Raw genomic sequence first — 26,559 nt, 5'->3', positions numbered from 1 at the left:
AATTTCATAATGCAGATTTTCCAGTTGTGTACAATTTAATTTATTTCAAATGAGTCAAGAGAAATCATACTAAGCATATTTAAGGCTTAAGACAAGACAAAAGATGCAGGCTTGGAACTGAGAATGTACCTTATCATAACTGTTTGATACAAATTAACAGCAACAGAAACAGATGAAATCCTGTTTGACATCAGACCTTCAAGATATAAAAATATAAAGACTTGAGGAAAAATGTAACTCAAAAATCATCACTTTCAAAACAATACTTTGCTTCCAGATGCAACCAGTAGCCACTTCCCAGTCTTGATTTAAAAACTTTGTGCTGATGCACACACCTGAAAGGCACAATCGGCTTTGACAATGCTGATCCTCTTGAGCAGGTGGAAGTTAACTGATCTCCACAATCCCTAGGGGGTGACTCACTGATTGCCAAAGCTGTCACTGTCCAAGCTGATAATTCTCTGTAAATATTAATTGCTCAGGCAATCCTTGGTACAGCATGCAGGGATCCAGCACTGCAAACTGTCTTTGCAAAAGTGTTTTGTAGGCAAGGCTCCTGATTCTGCAAAGGTACCATACACAGAAGCCTGCTTCCATGCATGGACCACTGACACTGTTTTGGGATGACTGTATTTGGAAACAAGTAGACATGCTTCAAAATAAGTACCTTGCATTGAAATCAACATTTTGAAAACGAAGGTTTCCCTTCCAAAAAAAATAAAAATAAATCAGCATTTCCACATTGACTGTTAACAGTTTCAAGTGCAAAAATTATTTTGTCTTCCAGAGCATAGCTACACAACTATCTTAACAGTTAAATAGGAGGAGGAGAAGCACAGCTGCTGGGAACTCTATGATTTCCTTACCACTGCCACTCAGCTGCTTATAAAGGGCTACAAGGCTAATTTTACTTCTAATCCATTATTTTATTATTTATTTATTGCCCCAACCAACAGCAGAACTATATAATGCAACTGCCAGTTTATCCCAGGACAAATGGCAAAGTGATTGAAAGTAAGACACTTGTCAAGGGAAGAGAACTTGTTTCATACAAACAAGCTAATATGCCAGCATGAGGTTAGATTAAAAAGTTCCTTGCAAGTACAAGGGCTTTTAAGGAATGTGAATTCAGAGCACCAAACTAAATTCTCCACTAGGCTTAATGTGGCATCAAATGTAATAAAGTTCAGTGGAGGAAATATAATTACAGCACAGTTGATTTTTAATGAACAGTGCTGTACAGTTCTGGGTGTTTTTGTTTTTTGGCCATAAAGAAATGACATATATCGTCTGACCTTAGATCTCAAGGATACTCTTATCACTGTGTAGAATTCACATCAGGCAAACAACATCCATTTCCATTTTTCATACAAAACTATTCATAGTATTGTTGTGGGCTATGAAGTCACATGATCTAAGTCATCCTTCATCCCTGTATGGCTTATCTGTCGTGTTAATTAATGGATGGGCAGACAAGCACAACTAGAAATATTGCAGTTACCTGCCTGGGTAGAACAAGAAAGACAGTTTTGAATTTGTGCGAAGGGGATTCCCTGGAACTTAGGAGCACACAAAAGTATAGAAAGAGTGTTTCATTCTTCTGAGTTGCACATTCAAAATGAAATGAACATAGATACAGATCTTAAGACTTGCTACAGCAGTAACTAAGTGATTAAGTCCCAGTACACATGCCTGCATATCATTGCAAACCACCATGGTGAATCACCATAAATGCTTAGGATTAATATGCTACTCATCATAGGACCATTTGGAAAGTGATCATAAAATTATTAAGTTAGGTGCAGATGGGGAAGACAGAAAGTAATCAAGGCATGATGTTACATACAATGTGCAACCAGGATCCATATGCAGCTCTTTGGTCATATTTTTACTTCCCTAAAATAGCTGCAGTCTTCCTTAAATAACTTCCAAAAGGAAAGGGGCTACAGTACTGCTTCAGTCACCCATCTGGAGGCAAGCCAGCAATTAAAATGTTAAAGTGCCATAGATCTTTGCCTGCCACTAAGCACAGCAGGAGAGATGTGCTTGTGCTATCAGAAACTGCTGTCCCCATATTACTTGTTTTAAAGCAGGATGCCATCTACCCCAGATGAAAATGTTTAAATATTATGACTAGATTTAGAGTGCATTTAAGTGCATATGCAGCATAACTAATAAAGTTTGAACTTGCATCTGAATATGTACAGCAGTTCCACCTATGCCAAGTGCTTGTAAAAAGTGGTTTTGCTATAAGCCTGATGCAATGAAACAGTTCTAATCAGCAGACAACTTTCTGTCCTTCAAAAGCTCAAGTTTTCTCTCATGTCCATATACTTCTCTCCTGGCGATTGTGCAATACAGACTTGATTTTGGATCTGATTATTTTGTCAGTGCTGTGATCTCGTCCGTCTTCATCACATCAGACAGGAAACTCAGCTCATTGCATAAGTTCTCGTATCTGTAAGCCATCCGAATCTGTGCAACATTTGTCTTTCGAATTTCATTTCCTTCAGGCCCCTCATGGCAATAATTCACCCCTACACATTTCTGTTTTTCCTAAGGACAAAAATGACATTTAAAGAATAGGTCAGTTCTGAGGTGCTTTACATTTTAAAGTCAAGTCAACTCTATTAACAGCTGAGTTAGGAAAGAGTCATCTCCCCCATTCCACAAGCTGAATCTTACTGCAGTGCAACAGATGAGAGAACATCTTCCTCGGTATCCAAGGGTAGCAGAGCAGCTTAGGGGACACAGAACAAGCTGTGTGGTGCAAGTGCTGCCTTCGACAATAGTACAAATGCCTAAATACCCAAGACACCCTGCCAATTGCTTCCCCTTCAGCCTTCAGAGCACCCAGGCAAACCTAGATGGTTATGCTAAATGTGCAAGCACATATAACAAATCCATGATTCCTTTTCTGGAAGAAATGACCACAGCAGGGGCTCATCTGTATCAGGACTGCAGCACCTGAGGAGAGACATGTAGCCATTTCCCCTCACCCTGATGAAAAGAGGCTGCCACTTGCTCCGAGAGGGAAGCTGCCACTGCTTAACAACAATCCCATCCCAATCCCTGTGGCTCCTCTGATAGCTCTTCTTTTTAAAGAGAAAACAGGCACATCTAAATGCATTAAATATAATGCAATGTAACGTGCCCCTTGCGCACAAAAAGAACTCATATGCAGCGCAGCATTTTCTTTATCAAATAAAATTTACCTTGTGTGACAAACCGCTCTGTAGTACACTATTCCTCGCTATTTCACACAGGTCACAAGTGCTAAGTTTCCACACTTGAGCTGCAATGGCATATTCCTCCATCAGTGCTTCCTTCAAATATGTATAAGATACAAATTACTAGACATATACATATGCATTTATGATTTACTAAAGACACTTATTAAAAGTAAATAAAATCAGTCAAGACAACTATCCAGTACTTAGTGAGCAAGTCAAAGGTGAGTCATGGACATCCTTGTACATAGTCAAACATCTCAAGATCTATAAATTTTATTTATTGAAAAACGTAGCTGAGATTCTCTAAAAAGACTGGCAGAGAACGCACAAAATACTTTGTGATCCCTCACAGTCCTGGACTGCTAATTCTCACCACACTGTGTTTGATATTTGTTTTTTAGGCATTTATATGTTGCCTGTAACCAAGTTCTCAGGTCGCTTACATGAATAAAGCTATCTGAATAAATTCAAAGGAAAGATATGTACATGAAAAGATGTCATCATTAAAAGATCAAAAGGAACAAAAACAAGTGGGAAAGAGATTAGATCTTGTGGGGCAGACTGAAACGGCGTGAGAAAATCAAGAGGGCATTGCTTGGTGCTGAAAGGACATTAGCGTCCAAGTATTAGGAGAGCCTCTTTGGAGAAAGGATTCCACCGCCAAGATGCACAAGCGGGACGACCCCCACTCAGTCGCTACCTGGCACATTTCACATTGCAGGGGCAGCTGAAGAAACACTCCAGAAGCACATCTTGTGCTCAGCAGAGAACATGCAATCCGTATTATCAAGTATTCAGTGCTTATGATTTAAACACAAAATAACTGATTATTAGACTGGGACTGTAATTCCATCCACACAAGCCAACAGAAACCTCACTGAACACGGCAGAATTTACTTCCAAGGAAACCTACTTGTAATAGGGCTGTTTATTTTGCATTAGCTGGAAACATAGTTAAATTAAGTCAATGTAACATGAAATGAATTTCCAAAGTTACTTTTGTACAAATTACCTTTGTATAGTGGAATTGCATAGGGTCATCTGTAGAAAGGGAAACATGGAGTCCCTTGTGTAGAAATTCTCGAAGAGGGTTTTTGGAATACTCCAGGAACAGACTGTTGTTGCTAAGGGGGGACATGGCAATGGGGATTTGTGCAAGATAGTACAGATACTGGAGGACTGGACTCTGTACAAAAACAACAGAAAGAGCCATTATTCATTGGTACAGAGATAACAGGAAGGGAGATAGTCAGAGGAAATGGAAAGCATTCAACTTCAATCATTATGGGAACATTTTAACCCTCCCCTTACTCACAGAAATTGCGTAAGTTGCCTTTGTGCTGTTATTTTGGACATTTTACAAGGATATATTGTAAATAGATTTTTATTATGAAAAAAGAATTGAGTCTTGAAATATTGAAAAATGGTTTAGTTGAGAAATATAAAAAGGGTTCTGTCATATGTGACAATGTAGCACCATCCAACCCCTCAAAATCCAACAGGCAGTGAACAAGGAAAATCTTTGACAATTATTATTTCTTGTTTGTTTAATTTCTACACCACACAAGAGCTGTAGCTCTCTGGGTGGTAAAAATCAACAAAGCAATGGTTTCACATTTTGTGACCACAGCATGGATTAGTATATATAATTGAAATCACATTTTCCTTGTAGACTGTGCATTTTTAGATATAACCTAGGAAGAAGATAGGAAACAGTGCATGAATAAATTAATACAGAAGGTCAGCAGATGGCTGAGTACTGAGAAAGAGAAAATTGTCTGAATGACTGAACTCAAAGTCTATTCTTGTGGGAAAAGGTGGCCAGACAGATCTTATTAGCGGAACAACAAGCCCAAGTTTATTCCCCTAAGGGGCACACAGTTAAGCTCTTTCAGTATCTAAAATCCCTAAATCAGAAGTCTTACGAGCAGAATTATATCGACCCAGGTCTGCCACCCAGAGGACAATGTTGGACAAACCAAAAGCATGATTCAGCTAAAATGAAACTCTAAAATCAAACACTGGTTGCCATCACAGAAAATTAAGCATGTACTCAAGCTCACCAAAAGCAACGAGATATGCACCTCAACCCAAATTTGAGGTAAGTCAGACAGAGCTTAGTCAGAATTGTTCCTATGAAATGCATGTAGGACAGTTACCCTATACTGCAATCCTTTGCATGTTTAGACAGAAGAAACTCCTTCAATTCCCCATGTGCTTCAAACAGCTATACTGGCTGAATATGCTGGAAGTTGTAGGGCTTTTTCTCTGTCCAAGCATGTGCATCAGGGATGCTTAATTCAGGCTGTCTCTAGTGCTGTACCTTCTTCAGGAGTAATCCATGGGAAATGTTGTCTGCTGTTAGAAAGGCTGATACCAGGTGTGTGATCGATCCAGCTTCTCCACAATGTGGCCGAAACAGGAAGGTGCTCATACATCGTTCTCTACAGCAATTTAAAATAAATCTAATTGAAATATCTGCCCATTATGCATCTTGATTTCTCAATAATTAGGGTAATATTTATTATATTAACTCATAACTCCAACCTGACAGGCATGCAGTTTGTATCTAAGAGAGCAAATGAGTTGAGACACAGATGTGAGGCCCAGTCCTATTGATTCCCACACTACAATGCTGGTCCACCCAATAGGCACAATGAGACAAGCTGGCTTGGATGTCATAAAAAGTTAGCAAATTGTTAGTTACTTAATTTATTTTCACTGGATCTTTACCACCAGGGAGGCAGGGCTGTGGGACTTCTGGAACTGTCTAGCTCAGGCGAATGACTTGTTTGGCCTTGGAGACTAACAACATGATGGGGAAAGCAGCAGCAGTCACTGCTTTGCCTCAGTCAGCAAGATGTCTTGGGCCAGGCCAGGACACTGGATTTACTCCATAGGAAGTGTATAACTGCAGCCCAGCCATGTGACATAGCTCAGGTCATGTGATGACTCAGTCAGAGGACCAGATATCATTTCTATGGGACAACAGAGGGAACTTTTTTTAGCATCTATTGCAGCCGCCACCGCCGCCCTGGCCCAGCAGTGGTACCTTTAGAGCAAACGCAACACAGCAGAGGGATTTGTCTGCTTCATTTTCCTGTTTCATACTTCTTAACTGAGGCAGTTTCATTCACATACAAAGCAACGGGGTTGTGTATTCACTAGGTATTGAACTGTAATTTTATTCTTAAGGAGAACACTAAAAAAAAGTGTTGAGTACACGACGTTCAACAAAACCTTGATTTTAAAATGCTATTAAAAACAGTACGACATTTTCTGAGAGCACCCAGGGTGCTTTGTACTAGTTGTTTAAAGCCATACAAAAGCCTATGTAGGAAAATGGACATGCAACCTATCTTTCACTACATATTGAAGCTTTCAAAACTGTTCCAGGCAAGATAGAGAAGAATATGATGTCACAAGCACAATTCTATATGTGTCACAGTCTATATGTGTGACAACAGGTGCACATCTGCTGCAAAAATATTAGCTAACACTGATGAAAGCCAGTTGGGACTTCTCCAGATACTACTTGAAATGCTAAATCTTGCAAAGGCTATTGCAGGTTTTCAAAAAGCGTGTTAATATTCAAAGTAATGATTGGGCTACATATGTCCAGAAAGTTATTTTCTTCCCAGCCAGCAAAAGGAACTGCATGCATGAAAATATGCTAAATGCTGGTTTCTCCAAAGTCTGTTCTAAGAGCCAGAGCTGTGCATGCATTTATTTCATTTCTATGTCACCCCATAACCTGAAGGTACTCTGGGCAGCTTACGAAGACTAAACAGCAAAACATAGATAAAATGTAGTAAAACAAGTGATAATCTGATAAAATAGATAAAACAATAAAATAACAAATAACATCACATAATAAAATGTACGTGGACACACCAATAAGCACAGCCAATTAAGTTAACCAAAATTAAATTAAATTAAACAATCCATAACAAAATATAAAGTATTAAAGTAAATTAAATTAAATTAACCAATAACTCGTTTAAATAAAAACGTTTTCACCTGGTGCCTAGAAGAAAGAAGAGTTGGCACCAGCCGTATATCCCTGGGAAGTGAATTCCAGAGTCTAGGTGCTACAGCTGAGAACGCCTTCCTCCTGGCCCTTTCGCCTTTGATCTCAATAGGAGAGGGCATTTGGAGGAGGACTTCTGAAGAGGATCTAAGTGGGTGGGTCAGAATATATGGAGAAAGGCACTCCTTGTGGTACCCTGGTCCCAAGCTGTTTAGGGCTTTATCTGCCAAAGACAACACTTTGAAGTGTGCCCAGACTGGAACAGGGAGCCAATGAAGCTGATGAAGGACCAGTGTAGTATGTTCGCACCAGCCAGTCAGCTCGAACAGTATTCTCTACACTGAAGCTCCCAATTTCCATCATCCCCTGCTGGCATGGCCAATGACCAAGGATCCATTATATACCCACAACAGCAAAGACCCCCAAAGCTGGGAAGGGCTGATTTAAAGGTACGGAGGCAGGATGGGGTGGAGTGGATTTAGGCTTTCTTCTTTTTGCCCTACTCCCAAGGGAGAGGAGTTCTGTACAGAAGCTGAGTCAAGGACCGGACGTGCACCATCATAGCTCCTGGAACAGGCTTTTCAGTCCGGGGAAATGTGTCCACTTTTTTGCACACATATTTCCTCCATTTCCACAGCCTTAGGAGCAGAATCAAGAATAGAATGGAAAGAACAGCTCCAAAAAGATCGTAAATACTCTCCTAATTAAATGGATACAGTTTAATCTAAGCCCAACTTCAAAGTCTAGCCTGTATCTTTCTTAAATAGAGACATGAACTTGTAAACATGACTACTTACTTTCGAAGATTGTTGAGAAGCATGATGTTTGCATACATGTAATACAAATAATAACTATATGGAGGATTTTTTTCACTAGTCCAGGCATCAGGATTTGGGCTCTTCTCTGAGAACATGTGGTCACTATGCTTGGATTCATCATCCACACTATCAAATCCTGTCACCTAGGAATCCAACATAAACAGAGTTGGGTGTGAATGAATGTCAACCTGAGTAACAAAATATTAAAAGTCCCCAATAGTGAAAAGGTACACTGATTCCTACACAGCTGAAATTCCACCTACCAGGTTTCTTTTTAATTCAACTCCTTTCCTGTAAAGTTTTTTTTAAAGGATTGAATAATCCTGGTAACAGTTCCAGAATATCTACATCATTCATAGAAATTTAAGATATATTCAGAAGACAGACCATGAGACAGATACAGGCTTATGTGCGCGGCAACTCAGGAGTGGGGAGGTTAATTTTGTTTTTCCTTTTTTTGGCTGGGGGATGGGGGGGGCTCTTTTCCAGTCTCATATTTGTTTTTCCTGTTTGCAGAGACCACCTGAACTGCACAGTCCCTGCTCTCATGCTGCTACCCAGGAGGGCAGGGGGTCCAGAGGAGATGAATATGGCCCAAAAATATCCCACATTTGGTTGGAATCTAGGAACCCTGCTGAGCTGATTGCTGTCCCGGCACTTCTATTTCCCACACCATGCAGATGTTGTCAGAGGTCCCCAGTGAGGCAACACAGGAGAAGCCCATGCAATGGCTCCTTCCAATGCCAGTCCCATCCCTCCTGACAAGTGGGACAACAGTGGAATAGGGGGAGCAAGTTCCTACCAGCATATGATGCCATCCGTGCAGAATGGATGTAAGAAAATCTCCCCTGGATCAGAACGACGGTCCATTTAATCCAGCCTTCTGTTAAGCAGTGGCCAACCAGCTGCCTAAGGGAAGTCCCAATGTAGCACTGGCACCAATGTTCCCAGCAACTGGCATGTATCTAGAGGATACTGCTTCTGACACTGGAGGGATCATATAGCCGTAAGGAGTAGTACTCTCCATTAATTCGTCTAAGCTCTTTCAACACCATCCAAATCAGAGGCCATCACTGCAGTGGCGGAGCAATCAAGTTGGACTCAACTTTGTGTGAAGAATTGCCTCTTTTTATCTGTCTGGAATCTCCCACCATTCCTTTCACGGGATTACCACAGGTTCTAGTATTATGGTCGAAGAAGCCCCACCCCACCCCACCCACTGTCCATTTTCTCCCCTCTGTGTGTCAGTTTGCACACCTCCATCCTATCTCCCTTTTCTCAGCCAAGCAATCCCAGACATCGGAATCTTCTCTTGCTAGAGAGCTGTTCCAGCCCCTTGATCATTTTGCTTTGCTTTTCTGAACCTTTTCCAGCACTACAGCATGAGTAAGAGTTGCTCTGCAGCTGCTCCTACATCACATCAGAGGAGAACCCAGCAAGAGCGAAGAGCAGCCAGCCAAGGCAGAGACACCAGTAAGAGGGCCCCATGGAAAGGCACAGCAGCCCCTCTTTCATACACACAGGGCCTACAATGGACACAGCGTGGTAATGTGCCAAACCACCCAGCATGCCTACCAGAGCTGGTAGAATCAGGAACCTTTAAGCATTTAACCTTTTCATCAGCAGAGGGAGTTATTTCCTTCTGCTAGAGGAAATTAACATTATTCTATAAAACACACACACACACACACACACACACACACACACACACACACACAGTAGTTATGTAAGAATTGACCACACGTTGCAGGTCCTAAGAAATAAAAACCAAATGCCACACACAGGATGTGCTGGATATTACGTTGCCTTTAGAGACAGAAGTAAAATACCGCAGCACTGATTATGGCTATTATTTCATACTTCATGAACTTTTAACATTCTGGCGCTCTATCTGCTCATTCCTTCCACTTTTACATGGTTATGCATTTTTACTTGTGTTCCCGTTGTTAGTTACTTTGAGTGCCATGTGTAAAAAAAGCGGGGGATAAATTGAAATAATCTAAAAAGAGAAGAATTGTGGATGATCAAGGACAATGTTGGGAAGTACTTTGTACATTAAAAGTTTTTCTTGGAAAGGATCTATTTGAGGCCCTGTGCTCATTTGGAAGCTGTGCATCAAAAGTCAAGTTTTGGTGGGTCCACCGGTATCCCACTGACTGACAGCAATTCAGCTTCATATATTGCATGTACTGCAAATACAAAAATTGTAGCATTTTACTAGGAAGCTATTCTGCCATACAGAATGCCACAGAACAGGGCTTAGGAACCAGCAGCACCATTCTGCCAGCTGGTGGATACCACAGCAGATTTGGAGGGCTCAGCGGGGACTGCTGGGGCAAGGAGAGGAGGTGGAGGTCCCATTCCATTAGTGGCATCCTTCCAGTGGCAAAACTTGCATGCTAGATTCAAGCCCAGGTCTCCAATAAAAGCCCTTCTATTTCTTCACTTTGTCATCCAACAATGCTTTTAAAATGACTCTGCAGTTCTTCATTTAAAATACTGCAATTCAAATTTAAATTGATAATACTCAAATAGTACTACCCCTCTTATTGACAAGTGAATGTAAACATTGCTTTTGACAGACAGGGAATTTTTATAATTATGTTTTGAGCAAAAACACTTTCAGTACAAGTATAGTTTTAGTTCACCACAGTATAATTGGTGACTCATAGACGATAGCTACATTCTCTTACCTACAACATGTTGCAGATCGTTAAGAAAGACCAAAGGTAAGAGTAATATAGAAACACCTTTTAACCTACTCCAGATGCGGAAGGCTTAATCCCAGTCCTTCTACTGTGCACTTGAAAGCTCTTTTTGTTATATTAACCACAGAAGGTGGTTTCACTATACTGTAAATTATCTAAAAAGCTAAAGCTACCTTAAGTTGTGGTGGAAGCCTTGAGGCTGCTTCAGAAATTAGCTGAACCACTGATGACTATTCCCTGTGCAAAATGTTCATGCATATTCACCCAGCACCCTGAGATCCAGGCTTACATACACGCTCACACCTGGATCAGGAATCACATGAGCAAAAAGGTACAGTAGCTCCTTCGTTCCTGTGCACACACAGAACACAGCACTCTGTAACAGGCACGGATGTTACTGAGCTGCAAATTGTGTATGTGGCCAAGCAGCCCCAATCACCTACCTATTTGGGGGATGCAATATCTTCGGCGAATGGGGCGGCATAAAAATGTTTTCATAAAATAAATAAATAAATAAAAATATTGCCCATTTGATGGGCACATAAGTCTGGAAAGATAGCTGGACACAGTAATGCTCTTCAAATCTACTGCTGTACACCTGCATTTCTCTAAGGACCTATGCATTTAATTAGGAGGGCTGATTCTGGAGCAAGGTAGAAAAGAAGCAGGGTTCTAATCTATACAAAAAAATAAAAGCTCCATGCTGAGATAGCTAAAATTCTGCACAAAGGAAAAAGCTACCTGTATAAACAATGCCGTTTGCACAGATTGTTTATTTTGCAGAATTTATTCTGGTTTTGCTATCTCAGTGGCGGGCCATGGACTGATACCTTGTGCACAGGAAATATTGCTCAGACCACTCCCTCCAGTTTAGAAGAATTCATTTGACCTGGTGTTGCCCAAACATTTTCATTTTACAGGTGAGCAGCAGAATCACGTGGATAGGAAAAAACACAAAAAGAGTTACAATGTCCAGATGATGACAACGGAATCCCTGAATTCATGCACCCATGGAAATGGACTGTTCATATACTCACATATTTAAGGAAGAGGTGCAGCTCTTTATGGTCTAAGGGGTTGATGGTTGCCTCAAACAGGGGTAAGAAGATGTTTCGCAGCATTGTCCCAAAATTAGGCAGAATATTTTTTGACCTAAATATATCACTAAAAGAAAGAAACATCTTAAGGATAACTTTATTCAGCTTTCTTGGGATATGATCTATCCTATTCTGCTCAGCTATTTGTCGCACTCCCAGGCAAGCCTTCTCCTCCACCTTCTCACCTCCTCCTGCCAAACCCCTGAAGCAACTATGTGCTCCCACGGTCTGAGTGTGCCACAATGTGCCCAGAACATGCATGTGGGTATCCAGCAACCTGTTCTTCTCCAGGCCTCTGTCATGCAGCACAGCACCAGTATTTGGGGGGAGTAATAGTGTAACTGGGACTTCCCAGGCAAAGGAGGCCTTTCTGGAGACCTTTATAGCTAAGTGGAAATTTGAATGTGTTTCCTTCTTCCAGACACCCTACATATTCTAGTTGTGCCACAGTGACTACTTTATTTCATCAAACCAAATGTGTTTTGTCTTACTGTAGCAGGTAAAAGAGGGGTGCAAGCTGAAGCAATGCCTTATATATCGTGCACCTGCCTTGGGAAGCCAAGATGCTCTAGGAATTACCTGCAGGCTTTGGTCCCATCTGCCTTAACCTAACTCAGCAGACATAATTTCAGACAGCTCAAGAAATGTTATTTGGACAGAAATGTTAGCTTATAAGAGTTGACTGAATGCTGATAATATACACTTTTGATTGCACTGTATAATTATTTTGGGTTGATGTCCTTCTGCTGCTGTTTTGTTCTTTATTATATAAAGGACAACACTTTTAAATTCAATCAGTAAAAACAAATAAAAGAGGCTGGATGAGAGTTATTTTGCTTCTCATAGTCTAAATGCACAGGAATTTGTTTTCTAGAAATAGGCAGCATTCATACATAGTGGTAAACATAATGCAGGGTTATGCATACGAACAAACCTGCATGTAGTGCCAGGCTCACAAATTCTGCATCTCCCACAGAACTGGGAGGAGGATTTTGGGGTTGCTTTAGTAAACACTGGGTTTGTAGCTCAGTACAGGAACATGCTAAGCAAAGTACAACAACAGCCCACTGTATTAAGTTTTCTTAGATTGGCTAAGAAAATTGGCTAGATTTGATTTTAAATCACAAATCCAGGTTTGCACATAATAGCAAGTGGAGAATCTGCTAGAATGAAACAAAATCCTATTTTATTTCCCTCCCCAGCTTTGCAGAAAAAAGAGGGGATCAGGCAGTGATCTGGCCAGGGTGGCTTACTGCCATAGATATCAAACCACCCAGATCTCATGGGCACTTGGAGGGTTCTCAGTAGCTTGTAAACCACAGTAACAGGCCACTCTGTCTGTGTTTGCATGACATGACAAGGCATGCTGCCCAGGGGCAATTACTCAAATCCACGCAGCCTGCAACTGGCCCATGCGTGCGAGCATGGAAGGAGAGATAGAAAAAGCCACCATAGCTTGTTTCCTTTCTGAGATTCTGTGAACTGAGCCAGTGGCCTTGTCTGCAATTCAGCCCTGAGATCTCTCTTTTGCCAGTTTTAACCTGAGTGACCAATACGACACTCATGCCTGTTTGCGTTATGCTGAATAGGACAATTAAGGATAGTAACTTGCTTTCCCAGAAAGTAGTAATGTGACACACAGAGACATGCAGTACTTTGTAAACCAATCTGTCAGCTCCACAAGGACAAAGAATGCTGGTCATGCAGTAGACTTTCTAGTAAATAAACCAAAGCTGTCCTATGTACAAATGCAAACATTTATAGTTAAGTTTACTGCATGCCTCTAATGCCATAATCTTGTGTATACCCATTCAGATCTAAATCTCATCACGTTTAATGAGATCTACTCCCAGGTAAGTGCATATAGGGCTGAAGCCTAGAAAACATGAATGGAAATTTGTTTTTTCAGTCTGTGGTCATATATTTCTTATATTAAGCCCAGTGTAAACTGATTCCACTGCTAGTCTGGAGCTAGACTTTAATCCAGCTATTGCAAACCATGAATACAATAATTCACAATCTGCATTTTATAAATAGCATCATGTCAAGTATGCTTTGTTTGAGTTTAGCCTTAAAAGGATGCTTAGCTCCAGGGCGGAGGCTTGGGGTGGCCTTGGCAAGTTGCCCAGATGCCTCACCTCCCCGGCTGGTGAGGCTGGCCTGAAACGCCACACAAAGCTCAGCACTGACACCAGCCCCAACATGCCAGTGACTGGACTGGAGTGATTCACTGGGTGGCGCCAGACATGGCACGCATGCTGAGCTGGGTCTGAAACACAGCTTAGTGCACCTACCATCCAGCTGAGTCACACAAGCTGCCCTTCCAGCATTTACCCCGTCGTGCTGGGTGCTGGCATTGGGGCCGCTTAGAAGAAAATGCGGAAGGTTACTGAGAATTGAATCCTATGCATTCATCGGTCTATCACTTTAAAAGAATCCAGCATTTGAGCTCAGACGCTGGAAGCTGACCCCATGTCAGCACTGATACACTAGCTGCTCTCATTGCTGCTTTGGGGTGACGGGAAAGGCACTTACGCACTGAGGGATTTTTTACACCAGGTGATGAGACAGCTGTTGGTCACTTGTGTTCCTCTCTATCTCAAGGCTGAACTTCCAATGACAGTGCTTTTTAGTTTCACTTTACTTCTATGTATTCAAAACATGCTGGTCATTCCCAGGACCAAATGTGCCTTTTAAAACTTGTATCTAAGTTTAAAGAGGTCCCAAGGAACTAGCACTCATTAAAAACCAACAACGAAGCATAGATGGACTGCCAGCTGATTGTTAATGGGGCACACAGATTTTCCTGCATCAATTCTGGTGATAGAAGAAAGTTCAAGGCCCAAAGTTCCACACTGAAAGCATTTAAAATATTGATTATTAGCCATTAAAGAGATATGTATCGTTCACATGTGATGCCAATGCACAGTAATTCAGTCACAGGAAACTAAAGCACTTTTTCTATACAAGTTTGCAAGTGTGAAACCCCCCTTAGGACAGTTTCATGAAAGTGCTCACCAAGGATGTAGACGGGGAATAGGAATATGCTCAACTTGGTTCAAATGTGGTAGTTTCCACATATTGCGTATGAGGTGGTAGGCCACATGGGGCTCATGGGCTCCAAAGCACCCTGGGCACCTTTTTTGTTGCCTGCCAAAGTGTGTTACATCTTCCACTTTTAAAACTTATTAGATTAGCCCATTTTTCCATGAGCAGCTGGGACTGTTGTGAAGCAGGCTTCCATTGGTGATGGAAACTGTCTGTTCCAGTGAATAATGTACTACAGCTCAGACCATCCTAGCAGGTTTCTTGTTCTTTGCCATGCCTCTCATGGCAGCCCTTTAGCGATGCTGTCCTGAACAGTTTCCCAAGTTGCCAAGGGCACCCACAGACCCCAAACGGGTGCCTATCCTGATAGAGGATGTGATCCCAGCACTTCCCCATGCCTAACCCCCCTTCATTAGCCACTGCAGGGAAATCCAGAGGCTGATGGCATCACCTCGGGAGTCAGCTTCAGCTAAGCATTCCCAGGAAATGCAGAGAGAAGACATGGGGCAGCAGCAGCCCGCAACATCACCTTTAGCCTGTCAACACGAAGCTGTTCAGTATGGTCCTGTTTGCATCACTGTCAGGATATGGTGTAGCTGCCATAATGCAAGACTACTTCACAATGGCCACAGGACAGAAGGAATCACTTGCTCATTGCTTTTGGCTTGAGGCAGTCTGGTCCCACTTTCAATACTTAAACATAACCAGCCAAATAGAAAAATAGAGAATGGGAAAGAGAAGCTGCAAGTTATATGTGTGTGTGTGTGTGTTTACTTACTAGATTCTAGGAACCTGAATTATCCAGCGCATATGAGGTGAATAAACTCTGTGTCTAATGAACCATTTGGCCAAATTCTCCCATTCATCAGGGGAACGTCCATAAATAGACAGTCGAGGTTCTGTGTACTGGTATTTACTTTCTTCTAGTTCACGAGCAACTTCCTATTCAAAACAAATCATTATTACTTTTCTGCTAAGAAGAACTTCTCTTATAACAAAGCTTACACACAGATCTTAATCTGGAAAAATGCCCATTGAGATCAGTAGTTTACAGCATTGGCAATACTTTTATATATTGTATTTCCCCCAGAAACTTTACCTCAGAATAAGAGAACCTTGAGGTGTACTTATAGATTTAACCATGTCCAGAAAAACATTTTTCTGACTTGTCCAAACACATAAGTCACTCACTATTAAAAGGGGCTCAGCAAACTCCATAAACAGAAACATTCTTTTTGTGATGCAATACAGGAAGGTTTGGGAAAGTGGACCATGTGGGAAAGCCCTGAAATCAGTCCACCGTTGCACTGCAACATATCTTGCTTGCAGAATACTTCCCCCACCACTGTTCCTCATGAAACAATCCTTTTTTTCTAGCCAAGGTTCAAACTAGATGTGTGGGCAGTAGTCTAAATAAAATTGTCTCCATCCAATTATCACTCCAAGTTTGGTCTTCTTAATTTGAAATTAAACTTGTTTAAATTTAACCCTTTTGTCTAAATTGCACCTGCAAATTGATATTGCATCCAGTCATTTTCAGCATGAGGCATTTCAGACAACTGTACTTCACAAAGATGCAATGCATCTATTTCCCATTCTCAGTGGAACCTTCTATTGTGGTTAAGAGTTCTAAATGGCATCTAAATGGGCTTAATTTCCAAGTTAAAGATTAACAATCTCCCATTACATTTCTAAGCAAGAGAAATAAATGTATTAGGAATTATTAATAGCACTCTTCCATTGTATCTTACATCACTATTTGTAAAATACTCTGCAAAATATTATAGTGTGTTTTTATGCTCCTTTTCCCAGTTTAATCATAACCAGTGACACAGGGTAAGCAGCATTACATCCAGATTTTTTCCATTCAACATTCTAAACAAGATACAGGTTTTAGACAAATATTTATATAATTCAAGGATAGCCAAGCATTCTGATCCCAGCATCTGTATTTGTAACCCTAACTTTGCAATACTGAAATGTTTAGATGCAAAATTTTACTTTTTATAGTAGTTCTTACATAGTGATGGTTTTGATTACTTCCCTCCATACTTGGCACATTTAGAGTTCATGAGAAAGTATTAATCTGCAATCTACATAAAGGTAGGGCTAGAAATGCCATTTCCCCAAAGAAATTTCATGATGACTATGATTTAAAGAGAGTCACTGATGACAACAGGGTGGGAAAATATGTCTGCCTGAGACCTATGAGAGATGCTGCAAAGTAGCCAGGAAGGCGCTACACAGAACTATGGTCTGTGCACAGAAGTTCTTCCTATGCAATTCTTGTGATGCTGTTGAATAAAAAAAGATATCGTCTAGCAAAGAAAGTATAACCATACCACACCTATAAATTGTAGCCAAGGGAGTAGACAAAAGCTCCAGGAGAAAAGGCCAGCAAAAAATAGTTGATGAAATTCCCAGGTGAAAGACGAGACAAGCCCTCAAAAGGAAGAGTAGCGCCTGTCTTGATGTAGCAGTTCCTTCCTGTAAGTAATCCAAAGTGACCAAAGAACAGAAGCTGAGCTGGACAGGTGAGACCAAAGGGCCATCTAACCCAGTATGTTGTTTGCACAGGGTCCAACTGGATGCCTATAAAAACTGCATCCTCCCGCTTGCATTCTCCAGCAACTGAGGCACATGGGCTTGCTGCTTCTTGTACCTGAGGCGGCATATGGACATCAGGACCAGCAGCCATTGTGGCCCTTTCGTCCAGGAATTTGTCTAATCGCCTCTTGAAGCCATCTTAGTTGGTGGCCCTCCCTAAATCTTGCGGTAGTGAATTCTATGGTTTAGCTCTATTGTGTAAAGAAGAAGTTCCACTTATCCATCCTCAACATTTGCTGGGTTTCTTCATCAATTCTCCACAAACATGAGGAAGACAGAATGAAGAATAATCCAGCAACAAAAGAGTTTCAATGCTGGAAGAAAATCTGCAATGTAATGCTTTGTGGCAGTGAAGACACTGGTATGGTTCATTGAAAGGTGTGATGGCATGAAATGTTTCAAGTGCTCAGTGAATGAAGCAGTTAAGATGCTGGCAGTACATCTTTCCTGCTCCAAAACCTCTAGGTGGTGCTGTGCTGGAATCCCACAGAGCAGTAGGACAATATCTCTTCTTTCGCTTTAAGCAATACCACCCCATTTTCCTACACTCTAAAATAAACCTGAGAAAGTGTTCTTAAAAGTGGGGAGTGGCCAAGAGGATCACAACATTGTTCAAAGAATCCATACTCAGTGGTGAGAAAGGAATCATTAAGTATACAATAAATGCCTCCTATAGAAAGGTCCATAACACAGAAGCAAAAAAGTGCAATCCTTTTAGTTTGTCACAAGGACAATTTGCAGCCTGTATGGATCCAATTCTTGGTTAGTTGCATTTTTCCCTCTGGCTGAGAATGATTTATACATATATCTGGAATGAAAACCTGAGCGCTGACATGCAATCACCTGATGCTTTCTATCCATTCACAATAGCAGAGCCTGGTGTTTCAATCAGTAACCGTGAAAGAACAGATCTGGCTTATACTGATGCAGACAGCACACAAAATCTCCAAACTGGGATGCTTGGAGGGTTCGGCTTTTCCTAGGTTCTGTGATACATACTGCAAGTAATAGATTTCATGCTGCTTCATTTCTTTCAGATGACTCTAAGACCTGTTTCTGTGTGATACAAACGCTGCTTACCTTCACCATGCGGGCAAAGTATTCGCCACCAAGATAGTTTTCTGTTTTCAAATACAAGTCCCTCAGTTCACTTGCACCAACTGGATTATATTTGGAGTTAAATTTATCAAACCGGTGAAATGTCTGGCGATCCTGAGAAAGGGGAAAAAAACACTTATCCAATAACAGAAAGTGAATTACCAGTTTTTAAGCAGCCACATATTAATAAGTGATAAGGACAGATCCATCAAAAGCCTCCCACTGATAGAGGGGCTCCTTCTGTTAGCCTGAGGCTTTGCTCCTTCTCAGCATTTCCACTGGCTAAACAGGGATACGTGGGCAGATAACTTTCACAAATTCCTCCATCCCCATGCAGTTCCCTGAAAATCTGAGCTGAAGGGTCAGGGACACTGCATAACAGTGAGGGAGGTGACACTGGGGCTGCAGAGGGAAGAACAGTGGGCCAAAATTGCCCTGCTATTCTGGATCCAATCCATTGTATTGCAATACAGGTTTGCTTTATCTCCTTGTAAAACATGCTAAGTCAAGTTTTTATTCAGAATTATCAGCTAATAAAGATATTTCATGAAATACACAGAGAAAAATACCCCCCTTCCAATACTTGGCCTATTTACAAAATTCTGATCTTCATTTCCTATTCCATTCATTGGTTAAAATGTACTTACTGCGTGGACATCTAATGAATCTACGGTGAGATAATAGGGATCCATATGAAGACTTTCAAACAGCTGCTTCAAAGTTATCTTCTTGCCCTTCCTCTCCCCCACGATCCTGTTTGGCTCCGTTTGGTACGTGTGCTTAATGAACCTCAGCAAGTGTTTCTGATTCATGCAGGCAGCAGCATGGATATGAGTATCAACCTGAAATCACAAACAAAATTATGCTTGCTCAGCTAACATCAAGTATCATTCACTCTCCATGCCAGAATACAGTTTGAAGACATGAAGTATGTGTGTATCAATCTGCTACAAAGCACTTCAGGAACCACAAAAGTGTTCAACTGGCAGCTTTGGTAGTGGGAGTGGCAGATCAATTTTACATGGCTGAACGCCCACTTCCTCAGTGCTGCAATTCCAACTGGATTCCCCCATCCATCCCTGCTATTTATTTTTATAAGAGGGAAAGTGAGCCGTAATACACATTCCCTTTCTCTTCACTGGGGACCACCATCATTTGGATCCTAATTCCACACTGTGAACAGAGCAGACAAAATGGGACCTCTCCATCCTCCTCTCTGTGGTTCACTGTGTCCTGACAAAATCTGCTTGTGCCGATTTGGAAAATAATTCTGGAGCAGCATGGCACAGCACAGGAGGCTGCATCAAGAGTGAAAACACCCTATCCCTGGGAAGTGCCTTTGGAGCCAGTCATCACACATGCTTTCTGTAGGGACCCTTCTGGCACAGCTATGTGGTAACACATTTGCACTCCTGTCACTTGCCCCTTGGATTGCGGCATTGTTTCCTCTCCTTTCCCCAGTCATAATTTCTTCTAGCCAACTTCTACTTCCTGTGATCAGGATATCCCAGCCTCCAGTGAAATAGTTTGTGTCTGTAACATCCTTTTGAGGCTTTGCCAACAGATAGTGGCAGCATTACCCATTAGTGTGATAACCCCAGCAACTGCCTCATTCCATCGCAACAAAGCTCATGATAGGCAACTTTAATTTCTACTCTGATTTTGAAACCGTAATTTGCATTATTCCCTTAGGAACTGGTGGGACTTGTTTTATTCCCATTAGAAAAGAGCTGATTGCCCAAACGAATGCACATGGTGGTCATAGGAAGATAAATAGTGGAAGCTATATATGTAACATGTGCTTAAGCTTTGAGAATTGTGTGTAAAAAGGCAAAGATGGGGAGGGGAAGCTAACAAGACTTCGTATATTGCCAGCATTCAATTTGTTGTCATCTCCACAAAGGGCTTTCCCAGGTTATCTGCAGCAGGCAAAAGTTTTCTTAGCTGAGTTCCAGCTTTTTGCAGTGTTAGTGGGTGAATTTAAGCATACAGCTGAATTTTGCCACAAAGGCAGAATTCAACCTAGTACAAATGAGACCTTACTAGCAGAAACCAGGTTTTGAACTATCTACAAAGGATCGAGCTGAAGTTACATTTGATCAACCACTTCCTCCATGAAAAGATTCAAGCAAGATTCACTTTGTTTGTTGAACAATGACACTGTCAGGGACTGCCGAAATGACTGCAAAGCACGTGTGTGAAACTGACAAGAGCTTCCCCTCACTGAAGAAGCTGAGCATGAAAAACCTCCTTCACTAGAGAAATGAACTTGAAAGAGCCTGCATTATTTTTATCTCTCTGGTGAAATGGTTTCAGACCCACTGCAATGACAGGCAAGTCATCATTTCCCCTTTATCTTCTGTCCTCTTTGTGCAGTTATTGTGCTCCGTTCTTAGAATATAATGAGGTATGCTTCCTTTTTCATTCACAATGAGACACAACAATGGGCAAACCAGGAACAGCAAAAGTCGTCTGTGAGACACTCTATCCCAACACTGTTTTAGCATGAAGAACTATAACCACACAAGGTCAAGGATACCACAGTAGAGCAAAACAATTGAAAATGAACAAATATGGATCAGTACTAATAGCCTCTAAATGGCAAGTTCTGTTATCTTAAAGTAGAGCAAAGATCTGTGGATAACTGAACCATGATGAACAAATACCAAACACAGGGAATCATTTGGAAAGACAAAATTGTCACATTAATATAAACAGATCCATGTGATACACATCACAACATGTAAAGTGACTCTGTGTATGAAGTCATTAAGGCTGACAAGCTTCTATTTGTAACTTGCTATTTTAGTTCTCTCTGGAAGTTCCAGCCAAGTGATTCCATAAATGATATTAATATTATACTGGGCACGAGGGTTTGTTTTTTAGGAGACACTGAGCACCCAATGCAGGTAGATCTTTCAAAACTAAGCAGTCTAAACATCAAGCCTTATAGTTTGATGAGTATCATAAGCAACCCTATAGATAGAAAGACAGGGGATAAAAACAGGACTAGAATAGTCTGAGCAGGTGAATTAGAAAGAAGATTCTATCTTTCAAGGACTGAGCAAATGACACATGCTTTAAAAAATATATCAACCAGACTATGCAAAAAATTGTTCATGTGTGCAAAAAAGAATTCCATGTTTGGATCACCGACATCACCCTGCAAAATGTTGCTCTGGAAGGAGAGGGATCCTCCACAGGTCACATCCAACAGTATAAGTGGTACTTAAAATACAACAAAAAGACAATATAAAGTAGAAAGCAATAAACTTATAAAAATGCAATATAAGATTCAAAATACAATTTTTAAAAGCTGCAATACCTTATATACATTAAATCACAAGGCCTGCTAATGCACCAACATAATATAAAACTAATCCAATGCCCTATCATGGAGAGCAGTCTTTACCCGGCACCAAAATTTGATGTGAGCTGGCACCAGGCTGGTCTCAGCATGAGTCTTGTTCCTTAATCGGAACAGGCTCCACAATTAGGGCTAATTTCCATGTGGATGGTAATTGCTTTATCACACTATATGGGAATGAGCTATCCTTGACCATCACCTCCGAGACACAGATCTTCTGTGCAAGCAGGATACTATGAGATCAATACAAGAGGTAGACAACAGATGATGCCCCTGGCTGCCAAAAGGTAAGCAATTTTTTAAAATGGCATTTGGAGTGGCCATTTTTTCAATCTTTTTAAAGCTCCATGGAGCACCAAAAAGGCTGACATTAACTTTAAAACAAGTGGTTTGACCATTTTGGTGCTCTACATGTATCTCTAAAAAACTGTTCTGCGGCTGAGGAAGAGAGTTGTTAAGTGAAACATGTACCCTGCACTTCCCAGAGTTTCCCAAGTCCTGATTTACACAATCAGCTATCAACCAACTCATACTGAGAAATCCTGATGTGCATGTGTCAACCAGCCCGTAATTTCAGCAGAATCTATTTTTTACCATTATTAATTATTTAGTCCAGCAATGGCACACCAGACATTAAGACTTCCAGAAACACTGCTGTTCTTTTTTAGAGAGGGCTGTTGGAGCCAACAAGCTTCCCTGAATAAAAAGAAAATTATCTTTGTAAATTTCCTCATACTGTGTGCCCCTTTCCTCCTTTGTTCTGGAGACTCCCCAAAGGGGTCACAACAGATACTAGGGAAACTGAAGTCCATTGTTACTACTACTACATTACTACTGTTTGAAATATTGGCAAATTGCTTTTCAGTATTTTCAGTCTCATCATCTTGACTGGGTGGTCAATAGTAGACCCCAACCACAAGATCATTTTATTCTTTGTTCCATTTAATTTAATCCAGTATCTCGATGAAGTTACTAAATTCATCCTCCTTTATGTGCAGAGATGCATATCTTTAATACATGACTCTGTCTCCTTCTGGTCCCTCTTTTCTTCCTGAACAAGCTATATCGTTCAATTGCTGAATTCCAATCATAGGAGTCATCCCAAACAGGTTTCAGTTACACTATCAAGTCATAATTTCCTTCCTGGAGTAAGAGTTCAAGTTCATGCTGTTTGTTTCCCACACTGAGCATTAGTATATTGACACTGAAGAGTCATATGTTTTATCATCTAGTTGTCTTCCTACATTTTGGAAGACTATCATAATAGCTGTCATGTTATTAAAATAACCTTCTTTGCAAAGGACACCCAGCAGGTCTGCTACAGCTTATATAGAGTTAGAGTTGGAAAAGTTTTCTGTTTCAGAGGCCAGCAGATGACCATCATTTCCTTGATGAAATGCTTATAGGAAGCCCAGTAGATTCAGAAGCATACATGGAAGGCTATGGATGCAACTATTATACCAACTGATTGCTAGCACTGCCAAAAAAGCAGATTAAAGCTAGAAAATGCAAGTGGATTCTGTCTGAATCTTAGAGAAACACAGAACTAAAATTCAACAACTTTCAGCATACTATAACCTGTTGCAAGTCATACCTCTGACAATTTATTCTTTTCTTTTTTGTCAAAATAAACCAAATTGGGCATACCTTAATTAGAAAAAAATAATGCTGGCCTGACCGCATTCAAATGAACAAATTGTAGCAAGTGAACACATCTTCCAAGTTTCACTAACCCTTAAACATGCTAAAGCTGCAACCCCATACTCACTCAACTTAGAGTTAAGTCACAAGAACTTTATGGGACTTAGAAGTAAGTACACACTTCAGGGATGAATGCATATTTCCAAAAGGATAAGTCTCAATGAACACAGCGGGCTTTTTTTCTAAGTAAACATGCACAGGACTGCACTGTGAAAACAGACACGAAGGATGTTCACAAATACTATGAACTATGTCTTTTATTCTGCCAAAATGCTGTGCTATAGCTGTTCTATAACTTCCAGCATTAAAGATTATTCTCAGGCAAGTTTATTTCTAAATGCCCAACAGGATAGTCATTTTTGGGGGAACAGTTCATCATTATGTTTATACTGAATACTCAGAACCTACCTGACTATACCAAATAAAGTGTGAATCCAGACAGAGAAATAAATTAATCAAAAGGTCATAATGAATTCAAAAGGTTATAATGAATTCTTGATCCTAAAACCACTTGCTGAAATGCCTGGTGTTTTCAGGAGGCAGTAAATGTCATTAAGCTAATTAGTGTTCCATAGCAGAACATGTATTAGCATACACTTATTATGCACTATTAAAACTAGAAGGTAGGAAACCAACTTTGTAAATCAGGGTTTTTTTTTCCAGAAAGTCAAATCAGAATATATACCGTTAACCTTTTGGTTCCTATGGTTATGGTGAATTATGGTACATAATTCATATTTAGCTTTATTTGTTCTTTCCCTTTCTATTAAATGTGCTTTGTAACAACTAGTGCATAAAATATCTGCACTAAAATCAAACTCAAACAATTTCTGCCATGAATATAAGGATATTTCATCACAAAATCAATCTTCATTTGAAATTGAATAGCCATTAAATGTATAAAACAGTATTAGTGAAGGAGCAAGAACATACTTTTTAAGTAGTAAGCATCTAAGTATCTTTACAAATCTAAAGTAAGGCTAGAGGGGATGTGTGGCAGGGACAAATTACACTTTGTGTAATGCCTTTCATGCTAATTTTAAGTAGGTCCAATATAGTTATCTAAACTCTTCCACAGAAACAGCAGGTAGAGCAACTAGAGAGGTGAAGGTTTGGGGGAAAACTGGAAACAAGCCAGAAAAATTGAGAAAATACTTGTCCACATTTTCCAAAAACCACTGCAGAAAAGGCTCTCTCCACGTTTTTCCTGTTTCTTTCCCAGAACTTTTCTTTCCCATCTGTAAGTGTAACCAGTCTTATTCACCTCATACATATGTAGACATGTTGGAGGAAGTGTTATTTATTAAAATTAACCCTGTCTTTCACTTTCTTTCAGAATGAAAGGAGCTCTCCAATTATTCTTATTGTATTGCATTTATATCCCACTTTTTTCCTCTTGTGAGTTTACCAAGGTGGCTTGCACTGCTCCAATTTCTTTTCACAACAGCAATGGTGTGAGGTGAGTTGGCTGAGAGGGAGTGACTGGCCCATGGCTCCCCAGAGAGCTTCATGGCCAAGTGGGGATGAGAATCCGGATCTCAGAATACCCCAGTTTGGTACTCTAACCACCACATTGGCTGCAAGTGACATAATTTCAATGCAAAATTACATGCTATAACAAATAACAGCTAGAGAAAGACAACTACAAATAAAACAGTGGAAGCCCCAGCAATGAATCGGTAGCAACAGGATAAAGGGAACACAATCAGCCACTGATTGACTGAACAATGGTGTCTTGACCAGGACTAAGAACAGAGAAAGATGGAGCCAAGCTCTTGAGTCAACTGAATTAATATGTGACTAGATCAAGAGCAATTTGCTACTAGACTACTATCGGCATAGACCATCAATCTGCACACTGCTTGTAACAATTTGCACTGAGCATCCGCTTGATAAAAGCTGCATTTTTAAAACTGCCCTGTTAGTTCATGCCAACATCCATTGACGTCATCCTTACCGTATCCCAAACAGCACTTCATACCTCAATACGTGCTCTTGAAAAATTAGCACCTCACTTAACTAACTTTATCACAATGTTCATGATGTTTCTTATTATATAAGCCATTATAATGCCCTTCATCTTAGCCATTACACCACACCCTAAATTAGAGTTTTCCACCACTGAAAAATTTAAAATGCATATTCAGGGTATTCCACTAAGACACACCTGTTTTCCTTTTTTCTGTTTCTGACCTTGAACAACCATGACTGTGGTGATATGCCAGAAACCTATTGCACAGTTTTTACGAGTTTCCCTTTCTGCATAAATGTTTATGAGTCAGATCCAGCCAGCGCACAAATTTTCACACATACAAGTTTTCACCCACCCACCCTGAAACCTTATGCAGAAACAAGCTGGACTACTTGGAACAGTGAACAAATTGACATTGGGAAATGGAAGTGAAAATCTTAAGAAAATCAATGCTCTCTCACTTTCTACCAACACTAGAATTTTATGCAGAACTCTGCCCTGGGTTGCTATCACCTAACAGCAACACTGGATCCAGCTAGATATATAGTCCTATTTGCTTGATGTGTGAGAGTTTGAAGTGTGTTTACTGGGATCAGGTATGCTGGTCCCATTCTTTACATCTCCAGGCATGCTAGGCCCACCCTATCCAGTTGAAAGCTTATTATGTTGGACTGGTAAGAGCTAAACAGAAGCTCTGCTTGCCATTGCTTGAATGTCAGGAAATTCTCTGTACACTGAGAACCCTGATAAGAAAGCATCTGTCCTTACAGAGAGACTTTTGCTTTAAATGAACACGAGCAGAGCTACTTTTCAGACCTTGCTGGTTCAACACAGCAAGGTCTGATCTGAAGGGGGCAGGTCTGGAGTGCTCTGTTCCACC

General features: G+C 40.7%; 1 protein-coding gene across 3 annotated transcripts in view; it reads right to left on the bottom strand.

Moving 5' to 3' along the window:
- Positions 1 to 16: 16 nt before the first annotated feature.
- AMPD3 (adenosine monophosphate deaminase 3) overlaps positions 17 to 26,559 on the bottom strand; it is a 42,307-nt gene continuing 15,764 nt past the window's right edge. For 2 of the 3 annotated variants that reach the window (XM_044425545.1, XM_044425544.1), the window contains exons 7-15: positions 19,287 to 19,481; positions 18,622 to 18,753; positions 15,713 to 15,876; positions 11,827 to 11,953; positions 8,061 to 8,224; positions 5,557 to 5,677; positions 4,246 to 4,419; positions 3,216 to 3,326; positions 17 to 2,556 (exon numbers count right to left, since the gene is read on the bottom strand). In XM_044425545.1, coding sequence (XP_044281480.1) covers positions 2,380 to 2,556; positions 3,216 to 3,326; positions 4,246 to 4,419; positions 5,557 to 5,677; positions 8,061 to 8,224; positions 11,827 to 11,953; positions 15,713 to 15,876; positions 18,622 to 18,753; positions 19,287 to 19,481 — 1,365 coding nt within the window. In that variant the 3' untranslated portion in view covers positions 17 to 2,379. The remainder of the gene's footprint in view (positions 2,557 to 3,215; positions 3,327 to 4,245; positions 4,420 to 5,556; positions 5,678 to 8,060; positions 8,225 to 11,826; positions 11,954 to 15,712; positions 15,877 to 18,621; positions 18,754 to 19,286; positions 19,482 to 26,559) is intronic. The other variant, XM_044425546.1, reaches the window with a different exon arrangement.

Source organism: Varanus komodoensis, unplaced genomic scaffold (assembly GCF_004798865.1).
Source record: "Varanus komodoensis strain SLA01 unplaced genomic scaffold, ASM479886v1 scaffold16, whole genome shotgun sequence".
In the NCBI taxonomy this organism is placed as follows: Eukaryota; Metazoa; Chordata; class Lepidosauria; order Squamata; family Varanidae; genus Varanus; species Varanus komodoensis.
Note: the sequence above shows the minus strand (reverse complement) of the source record. Positions and strands in the feature narration are given on the sequence as shown.